General features: G+C 43.5%; 1 protein-coding gene across 6 annotated transcripts; it reads right to left on the bottom strand.

Annotated features, from left to right (window-relative positions):
* Positions 1–612: 612 nt before the first annotated feature.
* On the bottom strand, positions 613–12,663 carry B3GALNT1 (beta-1,3-N-acetylgalactosaminyltransferase 1 (globoside blood group)). 6 transcript variants are annotated; one of them, XM_027876091.1, is made up of 3 exons: positions 12,603–12,663; positions 11,281–11,402; positions 613–3,285 (listed from the first exon to the last, which is right to left on the bottom strand). In XM_027876091.1, exon 3 carries the CDS (start codon positions 3,209–3,211, stop codon positions 2,258–2,260), a length of 954 nt encoding a protein of 317 aa, XP_027731892.1. In that variant the 5' UTR covers positions 3,212–3,285; positions 11,281–11,402; positions 12,603–12,663; the 3' UTR covers positions 613–2,257. The 6 variants fall into 6 exon arrangements, with proteins under 6 accessions (XP_027731892.1, XP_027731897.1, XP_027731891.1 ...); XM_027876096.1 differs by having other exon boundaries at positions 11,281–11,397; positions 12,603–12,625; XM_027876090.1 differs by lacking the exon at positions 12,603–12,663 and adding an exon at positions 12,308–12,415.
* Between the last annotated feature and the right edge of the window lie 424 nt (positions 12,664–13,087).

Here is a 13,087-nt window from a genome sequence, read left to right as displayed (position 1 = left end):
GAAAGGTAACTGTCAAGACATTTTAAATACATTACAAAAATAACTGTCAAATATAGAGAAGATAGTCTACCAAACTCCTTTTAGGGCTAGACAAAGCAGAGAAATAGAATTATAGACTAATTTCCCTAATGAATACTGATGAAAATATTTTAAAATACGTTAGCAGAGATTAGATCTGTCACCCTTTCTTCTCCCTCTTCCTCCTCCCCAATATAATTATTCATTACAACCAATTTAGATTCTTATAAGTGATGCAAGAAATACTTTCAAAATTAAAAAAAAACAATTAGCATAATCAAGAATATAAACAATAAAAACAAAAGGATGTGCTTGTCTGGCCAAAGAACCAGTCATTACTGTATTGTCTGCTGTGGTTTCAGAAAGCTTAAATCCCATTCTCCAACACCACCCCCTTAGGCAGCTAGTAGTTAATTTTTGAAATCCTATTTTTTCATGTAAGATTCTTACCTTAAGCAGGCAATAATGTCTTTTAGTTTCCTATCCAAGGCTTCATAACTTCTGGAAATTCTTTAGGAATGAGAAAACATCGCCTTTTAAAATTTTTTATCGGTCATTTCAAACCCTTCTCCACCCCATAGATTCAACCCTCCCTTGTCAAGAAGGAAAGAAGAACATAAGCATTTATTAAGCTCCTACTATGTGCCAGGAAGCAAAATAATTAAGCCAAAATATCCAGTACAGAGACCATATCTGGCATTATATACAACATTTGTCTAGTTTTGCCACTAAGGGTGAGATAATTTTCATTATCTGATCAAGCAGTTTAGAAATAACCCATTTATCATTAGTTCATCTGCCTATAAACATGTCTTTTTACTAAAGCAAGTCACTCATCTATTTACAAAAACTTTGTTAGCCCTTTCTGGTTACTGTTTGTACATGAAAGTAATAAAACTTTATTTCTTTTAAAATAAAATAAAACACATACACACACACACACACATGCAAAGTAACTGCCTCTGGAAATAAGACATATAGTTCAGGTCTTTCCACATCAGTACCTCTACATATGAACAAATGTTTTCTGAAGTCCAAATCTGCCTGGCCTTCAATATGTTATAACACCCAATTAGCATTCCTGAGTGCTTAACATGGGCCAGGCACCATGCTAGGCTGTGGCGAGGCAAGGGCAAAAAAGAAACCATGCCTGCCCTCTAGGTGTTCACATTCTCTAGTCCCAAAGGGTTATTCTACAGTCATCATCTCCTGTCATTAAAGTGTATACTATGAAGAGTTGGTTGAGAAGCATTCCGATCCCAAAAGGGCACCAAATCTATTCAGAATTTAAATGTAAAAACCTGAAAGAGTGAAACCCCGTGTTTTTACTACCAGATGACCATAATAATAACCCAGTGGATACAGAAAGTTCAAATATCTCCTGGCATGGAATAAGTCATTTAAATCTCTCTGGGACTCTATATTCTCATACGCAAAATTAGAGGGTTGTACAGTATTCCATAAACTACTCAAATCGAATCCTAACCTTAATTCTCTCAAATGACACAGATTTCAGTTCATCCATGCCTGCCCCTCCTACATCTGGCCAAAATAATGTCCTCACTAAGCAGCCAGCCTACAGGTATGTGCTTCCCCATAAAAAGCTAGCATGGTCTTCGGAAAATCGACTTGGTCTGTTACAGGAGCCAAACGGAAAGCCTTTTGTATGAAGAAAAAAATTAAATTATGTTCAGTACAATATTAGTGTTGTGCATTACAACTCTATGAAAATGGTTAAGCCATACATCACATCTCTGGCCACACTCTTCTTTAACCTTCATTATCAAGCTGTTGTTGGGTTTTTTTGGTTGTTTGTTTTTCTGAAAACCCCATTTTTACCAGGAGTCCTGCATAAATGAGTCTACTATAAATAAAATAGAATTCTATTGAGTCCCTACTAGTAAAATTTTCCTGTGACATGTTCAAATCTTTAGGCTTTTTTTTATCTAATTGACAAAATCTACCACTTTCCTTCTAAGATTTTTTTTGAGTACTCATCTCTTTATTTTTTTTTTTAAAGAGTACCACAAAAGAGCTCTCCTCTACTGCCAACCTCAAATGCAAAATACAATGACACAGGAGGCAGCCACTGCAAAGAGGGGTGGGGTCTGAATGGGTGAAAGGGAAGTGGGCCCCAGGACAAACACTGCCTTTGAAAGGACTTCCCATGGGCAAGTTCTCAGTCCAACCTCACAAGTTTTCTGCAAACTCCTTGACTTGGTCAGAGCAGAACGCAGGGTCAACAGCTGCTTTCCTTTTGCATGAACTGCCAATACTGGATTAGTTCCTCGGGAGAATAGCTGTGGGCAGCAATCAAGCGCTTGAATTTGCAGGTATTAAATCCAATCCGGTACAAAAAAAAGAGGTCATTGGACTTGGGAAGGTGGATGTCCACTTTTAAGATGCTCAGGGTGATCCCAACGTAAACGTCTTCAAATCTGATGGGCTTGACGTGGGCCATCATTTCATATACTCGGAGAACCAAGTCTCTGGATAGCACGTAACCCAAGCCACTGCAGTATGGTGGAAACACCTTAAAAGGATACTCTTGGTAGGAAATATATGTTTTTTTGAAAATTTCTCTATTGGAAAAATTCTCTATGAGAGGGTAGCCCATGAAAAAGTTCTCAGACTGGTTGTATGTCAAAAGATATTTCACTAAGTTTCCAGTGTTGATAAAAACATCAGAGTCTGCCTTCATTACATATTTGGCTGTTGGGCAAAACTCTGTAACCCATCTGAATGCCATGATTGTCTTTAAGGTCAGGTTATAGTACGTATCTATAAAGTCCTGGCGGATTATGTCACCATAAAGAGTGCTTTCATCTTGTACAGATAAGGCTAGCATATTATCTTCTGGCTCCATTTGGTGGCCTAATAAAAAGTATGTTAGGACTTCTTGTCCCCACCAAGACTGCTTTGCACCCCAAGTAACTCGAATGGCCTGTCTGGCTTTCACATCCGCAGGGCGTGAGGTCACCAAGATGACAAGGAATGGGTCCTGCTCCGAGCAAGTCACCCGCTCTCGAAGCGTAAAGGCAAATTCTGAATGGTTAATGGGCTCGTACTCATAGAAATACATCCAGTTGAGGTTCTCAATGACAGTGTAGGAGGGGAGGTTAAGGTACCAGAGCATGGTGACCGTGAGGAGGCAGAGTAGCCAAAGGCTGCATTTCAGGCATCTCACAGACATTCTGTGCCTTCGGGTGGCCAAAGGGGAGGCTGGAGTTGCAGGTTTTGGGGGCTTGTAAGAGAGAGCCCCAAAATCTGAAAAAAAACAAGAAGGCCTAGATGAGTACTTTCCCATCCAAGTGGTCCATTTTCAAGTGGTTTGTGACACACACAGTCTGGTTGCCTGCAACTAATACTGACACCTGGAAATGCATTCCCATTTCCTAATGCTCTCCAGGCTGGCTGTAGACTACCTATCATGGCCCCAGCCAGATTCCCACCCCACACCCTCCAGCTTCCTTGTATCTCACACTGCTAAAAGAACAGCCTTTCTAAAGCTCTTCCATTAAACCGTGAGCTCCTGGAAGGCAGGGACTCCTGCTTCTTTTTTCTATCCCTAGCACTTAGCATCATGTTTGGCACATTGCAGGTACTTAATAAATGTTTATTGATTAGTGAATTGAAACAGGTTGTGTCCTTTGATTAGGGTTTTTGTTTTGTACCCTTTTTTCCCTCCTTTGCTCCAAGTAACCTAAGTCTCAGTTTCCTCACTTGTAAAATGAAGGTGACCTAGATCTTAGGTGTCAAATTCACAATACTCCTGAGTACAGCCCAAACCAGATTAAAATGTAATTGGAAACTACTGAACCAAATAAATAAAAGTAAAATAGAATGTAGATAATGTTAACATGTGGTTTTCTAAGTCAATATGCAGCCCACAGGAACTCTTCTGTATATTTAATGGTGCCCCCCCCCCCATTTCTGTTGGAGTTTGATACTGCTGGGCTGGGTGACATTCAAAGACCCTCCCAGGTCTTCAAGGAGGCAAAGGAGTGAATGCATGAAAAACACCACCAGCAAAATCTGCATTTCTCCTCAATGTGCTAGCTGCTGAGGTCCCTTCCAACAATGAACTCTGTGATTCCACGTGCACTTATGAAGCACCTACTATGTGGCAGGCACTGGGCTAAGCACTGAGGGTACGGAGAAAGGCAAAGGAAAGCCCTCAGGGAGCTTACAGTCTAACAGGAGACAACATGCAAACAAGATCCATGCAGGAGACATTGGAAGGAACCATCAGACAGAAGGCATTGGCATTGAAGGTGATGAGAAGGGCTTCCTGTATGTAGAAGGTAGGATTTTAGCCAAGATGTGAAGGAGGCCAGAGAGGTCAGGAGGCAGAGATGAGGAGGGAAGGCCCTTCAGGTGTGTGTGGGGGTTGGGGGTAGATGACCAAGGAAAATGCACCTTGGGCTTCCTGGCCCCAAATCCACCCCACTCAATGTACTACTCAAAAAGATAGGCAAAGAGGAACCCAAATAGTCTGGTCTCCCAGTGCCTTAAGATTAGGCCAAGAAAACTTGAAACCCTGCTCTTATGGGTGAAGAGAGATGGGCACTGAAGGGAGATAAGGACCTTACACTGGATGAGGCCTGGGGGATTTGATGCTTAAAAGTCTGGGGAGAAAGGGAATTGGAAGCCCAGGGGGCAACTGGCATCTGGAAGACTAGGAGAGCGTGGACACCAAGAGATTTCCAGGCAAATGTAAAAAAAAAAATCAATGAGCGACTATAGGGTGGGGCTTTTCTATGAGCCAGTGCCCTGATACCTGCAATAACTGGCATTATTCTGGGATTGAGGTCCAATGGAAAAGGGGAATCCATGGGACAAATTCTACAAGGCATTGGCAGAACTGCCTAGAGGGGACAGCCTAGAATGGATACCTTGGAAGCTCTGATTTCATGAAGAATATAAAGAAAAGAGAAAGACCAGATAATTACAGGGGCCGTGAATCAGACAATGAGGGTCTAGAGTGGGGGTGAGGAACCTTTAGTTTTAAAGTCACATGAGGCCTTCTAGATCCTTAAGTGCAGCCTTTTAGAACAAATCTGGATTCAGCCATGTGGCCTCAAGGCCGAAGGTTTCCCACTCGTGGTCTAGAGTAAATAGAAAGAGAATATGAATAATGAAAAGAGTGAGAAAAATCCTTTTCGGAAAGAGGCACAAAAAAAGAAATTAAAAAAAATAAGGAACAGGACTAGCTGAAGGAGAGGAGAAGGGAGATTTTAACAAAGAAGGAGAGGGGAACAGGACCACCTTTAAAAAAAGATTAGAATGAAGGAACATAATATCGTCTTTACAGCAGAAGAGGGACCTTGAAACTGAAAAGCTTCTGCACGGACAACATTAGTGCATCTAGGATAAGAAGATAAGTGACCGAATTGAAAGAAAAAAGAACCTTTGTATCAAATTTCTCTGGTAAAGGTTTGGTACCTAAGATAAATTAATAAATACAGCTAAAACTACTAGCTATTCCCCAATAAATAAATAGCCAAAGGATATGAACAGTTCTCAAAAAAAACTTAAATCACTGTACAATATTCATAACCACATGAAAAAGTGCTCCAAATCACTAATAATAAAAGAAATTAAAAGCAAAACAATCCTGAGGTTTCACCTAATACCCTTCAAACTGGCAAAATGACCAAAAAAAACCAAAACAACAGTCAATGTTGGAGGGGTTGTGGATAGGCACACTAATACATTATTGGTGGAACTGTGAGTTAATGTGACTATTTTGGAAAGCAATTTGGAATCATGCAAATAAAGTAACTCAAATGTCCATATCCTTTGAACCCAAGATTCCATTACTGGGCTTCTATCCCAACAAAGCCACTGGTGAGGAAAAAAGTCCCCATATTCTCCAAGATATTTACAGCAGTACTTTTTGTGATAGCTGAGAATTGGAAACAAAGTAGATGCATATCAGTTGGGGAATGGCTAAACAAATTATGATATATGAATACAATGGAATATTACTGTGCTATAAGAAATGATGTGTGTGATGGATACAGAGAAGCAAGGAAAGATCTTTATGAACTAACTGACGCAGAGTTCAGTGAGCAGAACCAGGAGAACTATTTTTACAATGACTAGAACACTGTAAAGACGGACAACTTTGGAAAACTTCAAAACTCAGATGAGAGCAATGATCAAGCCCAGCTCCAAAGGGCTGAGGATAAAGCCTGCTGGTCATAGCCAACACTGGACTCTATTTTGTGTGATTATGCCGTGATTAAATTGGAGGGAGAAGAGAGAGGGCTAGTGATAGTAACACAAAAGAAGAAAAAACATCAATGGAGCACTTTTTTTAAGTGCACAGAAGAGTTCAGGAGGAAATTAAATAAGTGGAATAGCTTTAGGAACTAATGAGAAAAGTCAAGTTTAAGTTCATCCTTTAAATGAAAGATTTGCTAAGGAATGGTAGCTTAAAGTTTTTTAAAACTATTTTTCTTGTTCAGTCATTTGCAGTCATGTCCAACTCTTTGTGATCCCATTTGGGGTTTTCCTGGCAAAGACTGGAGTGGTTGCCATTTCCTTCTCCAGCTCATTTGACTGTGATGAGGAAACAGGGTTAAGTGACTTGCCCAAGGTCACACAACTAGTAAGTAAGTGTCTGAGGCCAGATTTGAACTCAGTCCACCGTGCCACCTAGGTGCCCCCAAAAGAAAACTATGGATGGACGTAGGCAAACATAAAAGAGAGTAGGTTCAGCTATGATTACATAAGAAGAAGACGAATTAAGGGCTTGATACATAAAAATGAAATAAATCAGTCGAAAATCAAATACTTGGAAATCTATTTTGTCTTAAGTAACATTTTCATTTAAGCTTTGAAAAGAATTATAGTATCCATGATAATTCAAGCAAAATGTCAGTCATTCCTAATAATTATATCAAGAAAAAGAGAGCGGTATGAGCATATGCTTTATTTTAAAACACACTTTACTTGTTATCTTTTGTCTTTGCATCATCTACATTTCCCAAAATATCTGTGCTAGAGAGCAATCCCTTATAAGAGGTGTGGGAAAACTTTTTGGCATGGTTTGAACCCAGCCCTGCCTGGCTGAGAAACCAGAACTGTTTAATGTTTAACTCTGGACCTCCAGTTATGCAGTCCAGAAGCGCAGTCAGAACCGAAGACTGATGCAAGGAATGCAAAGTTTTCTTCCAATATACATCTCAAAGCAACCCACATACCTTACTGTGCTGGCCAATCAGATACAGTTTCCTTGTTCCTTTCACTGAATTCTATATAATATGTAATTTACAGACATGGGGGGGTACCTTTTTTCTGGCTCTCCCCTTCTGCAGATTTTAATAAATTTCTTCCTAAATTATTTCAGTTTAGGAATCTTTCATCTTCAGCTAAAATAGGGAATTTTAAAAAAAGGGGAGGAGGGGGACCAGTTTGACAAAGTCCACCAAGCTATGAAAAGAGCCTGACATTCTGTGCCATGTTCCACCCTTGTGATCTCCCAGACAGGTCAAATTTAATAGGTAGATTTTGTACTCTGCCCCACCTGGAGGGAAGGTTGGGTTAAGTTCTGGGTCCCACAGTTAAGAAAGGGCTATGAGAAGTTGAGGAACACTGATAGGACTGTAGGATGGTTGGGGGCCTGAAAATCACACCATAACGTTTTGGCTCAAATGGCATTTTCTAAAGCACGACATGTTTTTGATGTGAAAAAGAAAAACGGATCAGCAGGCATATTTTTCTTCTGCACTTCAAGTATCACTAGCACAGGGAATGGGGGTGGGGGTGGGATCTTTGAGCATCATGCCATAATACTGTTATTTAGGAAAAACAGCTATGCCATTGACATCAGCTCAGAAGCTCTTAACCTTGAATCTGTGAACTTGCTTCCCTGTGAACTATGTTTCAAAAGAAGTGGTTTCCTTCATTCATCATCCTCTGTGTTTTATTTTAAACAAATACAAATTTAAAAAATTTTAATTAAAAAAAAATCAAGGCTCCAAACCCTGAAATGTCTTACAAAATACAAGTGACCAAAATTCTGTTTCGTTGTTCATCCATTGGTCCTCTTTGGGAAACAACAGCACAACAATGTATGTTATTTGATGCACTTAAAAAATTCCTCGAGAGAATCCACAGGCTGTCCCAGAGTGTCCAAGACACAAAAAAGGCTCAGCCGCCTTGCATTAGCTGCTCTGCACATTTTGAAGGGTCTGGCTTCCAGCCCTTCTCAGCTAAGTTTAAAAAGCTTTCACTTTCTTTTCTTTAAAAAAAAACCAAAAAGATGAAAACGAAAAGGGTTTGTGATCCTTTAGGAATGCTGGGCTCTTTGCATCACATTTCAATTAGTGTACATCAATACTGGGTCACATGGGTGAATGCATTACACAGAGAAGGTCAAGAAAAGTTTGCCAGCAATCAAGACTGGGGCTGTCATTTCATTGGCAGAGGCACTCAATCCCCAGGTAACGAAACTCTTCCTACCGACATAGGTCAGCACCTTCTCCGCTGCCTAAGCCTCAGGGATGTCTAGACCAGAGGTATCCAAAACCTGGCCCACAACACACCCCAGGAGGGTCTGAGCCAGATACAGATTGAATTGGGAAATATTTAACGAAATAAATTTTAAAACAAAAGAAAAATCACATTACATTTTAAATTGGTGAATGAGGCCCACAGGGATGTACGGTGTGGTGGCCCCCATTCTATCTGAGCTTGACCCTAATGGACCAGATCACTGAGAGGTGTTGAATCTCAGTCTCATTGGCTGGCTCTCCACTCACACTGTTATTCTCCCTCTAATAATGGGTTTAAATGATTTTAACTAAATTGAATTTCTCCATTATGGCAGATTTTTTCACTGGATCTACTTTATAGTATCCACATCACCAAAGAGTGTCTGTCGGCCCAGATCTGAAGACGTTTGTTTAATAAACAGTGATCCGTGATTACTGACTTGAAATAAGAATACCAGAGGCCGTCTCATCAGAGCCCCACTTTTTCCAGATGAAGAAAATGAGGCCAGAAAAATCGAAGGGATCTCCCTAAAGTCATCTAGGTAGGAAGTTACTTGTTAAAACAGGTTTTAGACCCATACCAGGAAAAGGTAGGAGAGCAGAACTAAGTCATAAGTTATGTAGGTGAGACGGGACTGGAGAGAGTCTCATAAGAGCCAGAGGCTCTGGATTTGAATCCTGCCTCAGTTACTATCTTTTAAACTTCAGGTCTATCTCAACCCTCTGGGCCTCAGTTTCCTCATCGAGGACTCAATGACCTCCAAATTCCCTTCAAGCTCTAAAATCTTAACCTGATCAATAAATGCTTAAGAGCCTACTATGTGCCAGGCACCGTACCAAGTGCTAGGGACACAAAAAGAGGCCAATGATTGTCCCTGCACTCAAGGAGCTTTTTAATGTAATAAATATCAGTCATTTTTACTATTTCTGTGGAAAAATTATTCTGTAAGCATATCTACTTGTGTTTTCTAATCTTTCCTTCAAACAAAGCAGTTGTTCTGGATATAATATCTTCAAACAAAGCATCATGAATTAATAAAAAAAATTTTAATTAAAAAATTGGGGCAACTAGGTGGCAAAACGGATCGAGCACTAGCCCTGGAGTCAGGAGGACCTGAGTTCAAATCCAGCCTCAGGCACTTACTAGCTGTGTATCACTTGACCCTGACTGTCGCCAAAAAATTTTTTTTAATTAAAAAAAATTTAAAAAGCAAAAATAAAAAAATGATGAAATCTATGATCCTATGAGGGTAGGAAGACCTGGGTTTGGCATCCTGCCTCAAGTACTTATTGGCTGTGTGACCCTGGACAAGTCATTCAGCTTTAGTTTCTTCACTTGCAAAATGGGGCTCAAATAGTTGTCACTTACTTCACAAGGTTGTTGTGAAGATCAAATAAGATAATGTATGTAGAACAATCTACAAACCTCAAACTGCTGTCTGTTATAATAATTATTAATGTTATTATTACTATTCTAGACCAGTGACTTCTTTGGTAGAGCAAACCGCCTCTTCCTAATTTAGATCACTAACACCCTGCAGCTTAGCTTTTCACAGGGCTGCCTGGGCACTGAGGTGGTCAATCAGTATTTGGCAGAACTGAAGTCTCGACTTTGTATACTAACTCAGTATCTGGCACATAGTCCTTGGGCCCTTAGTAAATAACCATACCAAACAATTATGATTAAGCTTTGAAGGAATCTTCTTGGTTGGAAGGAATCAAGTGGAAGCTGTATTAATTTAAGTTATAAAATAACAAATTCTGTTTGTCTTCTTAGTAATACTTCTGAAGTTTTGATCCTGGCTTTTGGCAACAGCATTTGAGACATTAACTTAAAACTTTTGGGAACCACTTCATCTCATAAACAGTTGCTTAACGTATGTGGCCTGGCCATTACATGAAATATTTCAGACCAATAATTCCTTTCAAAAGGATCAGGCCCCCTCATCTTGTCTCCTGTAAGTATGTCCATTTCAAGAAAAGCTGGATGAACTAATCTGGGGGGGGGAAGTTACCTTACATTGTGTCAGGTGACAAAACCAACTGAGACATTCTCAGTGGGTTCAGTTAGCAGTACAGTTAACAGAGACTGTCAATAAGAAAGAAAAAAAACCTCCCTAAAAAGAAAATCCCTCTTAAGCACTGTTTATTTTGCACAAAATGTGCAAATTTGGAAATCCCCCAAGATCTTTTCAGCAGGTATACAAAGTCAAAATTACATTCACAATAATACTAAGATTTTAAATGTCTAATATTCTAATATCAATAAATATAACCCCAGGTGAACAAAAACGTTTAGGGGTGGGGGTGGGCAGTGATGATCCTCAATCATTTTTAAGAGTGTAAGGCAGTTAAATGGGCAGCTAGGTGATACAGTGGGTAGTGTACTGGGCCTGGAGTCAGGAAGATATGAGTTCAAATTTGGCCTCAGATATTTACTAGCTGTGTGACCCTGGGCAAGTCATTTAACCCTCTGTGCCTCAGTTTCCTCATCTGTAAAGTGAGCTGGAGAAGGCAATGGCAAACCACTCCAGTACCTTTGTGACACAAAAAAAAGAAAGAAAGAAAGAAAGGAAAGAAACAAAAACCCAACCGAAAGGACTGAACAGCCACAAAGGGGTTCTGAAATTTTTTTTAAAAGGTTTGAGAAAGGCTAATTTAGAGTTCTCTACCCTCCCTGGCCAGCAAAGTCACACCCCCTGAGATTCTTCAGGTCAGTGGCTTATGCTATCAGAGAAAAGACAACTCAAGAACATACCAGTGCTCTCAGACTGGGGTAGAAGGAGGGCCTGGCGTTTTCCGGGATTGGTCCAGGCCTAGTTCCATCCTCATCTCCATGCTCAATGTCAATGTCGCAATGCCATCCTCCACCAGACTATACTGGGAAGAGAACACAGAGAAACGGCACCAGTCTGGGGCCCCCTCTCTTCTTCACCTAACAGGCCGACTCGAGATGGTCTGTGGAATTTTGTCTATTTTCCCTTGGAAACACACTTCTCCTCCCCGCCCCCACCCCAAACCATAACCACATTCCTCTCCTTCAAGAACCAGGTTTTCACTCAGATTCTCCTTATTTGGCGGTAGAGGCAGCAAATAGGAATTTATCGGGAAGCGGAGTATTCCAAAAGCAATCCCGGCCCGAGGCTCACTAGCTGGATGACCCTGGGCAAGCTAATTAGCATTCCAGCCGGGCCTCAGTTTCCTCCTCTGTAAAAAGAGGAATATGGACCGGACCGGCAGCATTCCCCCCTCCCCCAAGTACATTTGTGATTCCGTAGCAACGTTTCTCGTAGTGAAAGTGATTCCCCGGCTGGGAGACCAACCTTTGCGCAGACTTAGGGGTCCCGGAGAGGGAAGGGACCGATTCAGCCCTGGCTGGGGACCGGGCTGCGTCCGCACGAGGGAGGTGTCTGGGTGTCACCAGATGCCGGAGGAGAGATCCACGGGGCTCCCAGCGAGCACGCCGCCCCCCCCCCCAGGTTCTGTTCGAAAACACGAACTAAAAGGGGAGAGGGAAGGGAGCGGGGAGGATCCCAGTTCCAATCCTCGATCTTCTCCCGGGGTGACCTCGGGTGTGGGGGCACTAGATGCCTGTAAGGCCCCGGCCATGCAGGGTCTAACCTCCTGCCTGCAGAGGGACTCCGAAAACCCCCCTGGGCAGCCGCCCGGCCAGCTCGGCGAAGCCCCCTCCCCCCAGTGCCCTGCCCATCCTGGGGGGAGGGGTGGTGTCTTCCCGTCCCTCTTGGCCCCCCTCCCCCCCCGCTGAAGTCGCGGCCCCGCCCTACCTGTCCCGCTGATCCATCGGGCCCCCTCTTTCCCCGTCCCGCCTTTCCCGCCCCTTGCACGAGAGGTCCAGGCCGGGACTGGAAGCCAGGCCCGCTCGAGACCTAGAGGCACCGCGACTCCCGCCTCGGCCCGGCCGGAGCTCCCGGCGTCGGTCCCTGCGGGCAGCTCCGCGAGCTCCTCCCTTGCTCCTCCCTCTCCCCGGGCCCTTCCGAGAGCGCGCAGAACGCCCCCCGGGTGGGGGGGGGGATGCCTTGTCTGGGGCCCCCTAGCCCGAAGCCCGAGCACGTCACTTACCAGAGGGACCCTCTGCTCCCCCCTCGGCAGAGGGAGGCAGTGAGGCCCCCTCCGGGGCGGGGCACGCGTGGGGCGGAGGGCGGGGCCCGCGGGGGAGGGCTACTCCCTCCGTGCGCCGCCCTGTGAGTCCCTGGCGGCCCGACCCGAGTGGGAGCTCACGGAGGGCAGGCGCCCACTTGCGACGCCTGGGTCCCTCTCGAGCCTTAGGGCCCCTCTGCCTCGGCTCCGCAGGGGCAAGGGTCGGGGTTGGGGGGAAGCTCGGGGGAGGGTGCCTCCTGCCTCAGTTTCCCTGCGGGGTCATCAAGAAGCCGGTAGCTGCGGAGGCCCGTTCTGCACTCCGGACGGAAGCTGCCTGTCCTGGGGGTGTGGGTGGGTCTCCCTCCTCCGGACCTTTCCCTGACGGCTACCTCGTCAAGCCTTGCCTGGCCCTGGTCCATATCGCCTTGCCAATTTCAGCCCCGGCACAGCCTCGGTGAAGGTGCCCC

The sequence above is a fragment of the Vombatus ursinus genome, unplaced genomic scaffold (assembly GCF_900497805.2).
Source record: "Vombatus ursinus unplaced genomic scaffold, bare-nosed wombat genome assembly UNPS02014810.1, whole genome shotgun sequence".
In the NCBI taxonomy this organism is placed as follows: Eukaryota; Metazoa; Chordata; class Mammalia; order Diprotodontia; family Vombatidae; genus Vombatus; species Vombatus ursinus.
This window is presented reverse-complemented; position numbering and strand designations above follow the sequence as displayed.

What these genes read in the sequence shown, in the direction of transcription:
- B3GALNT1 (XM_027876091.1), bottom strand. Translation starts at nt 3,211, where the DNA reads ATGTCTGTGAGATGCCTGAAATGCAGCCTTTGGCTACTCTGCCTCCTC.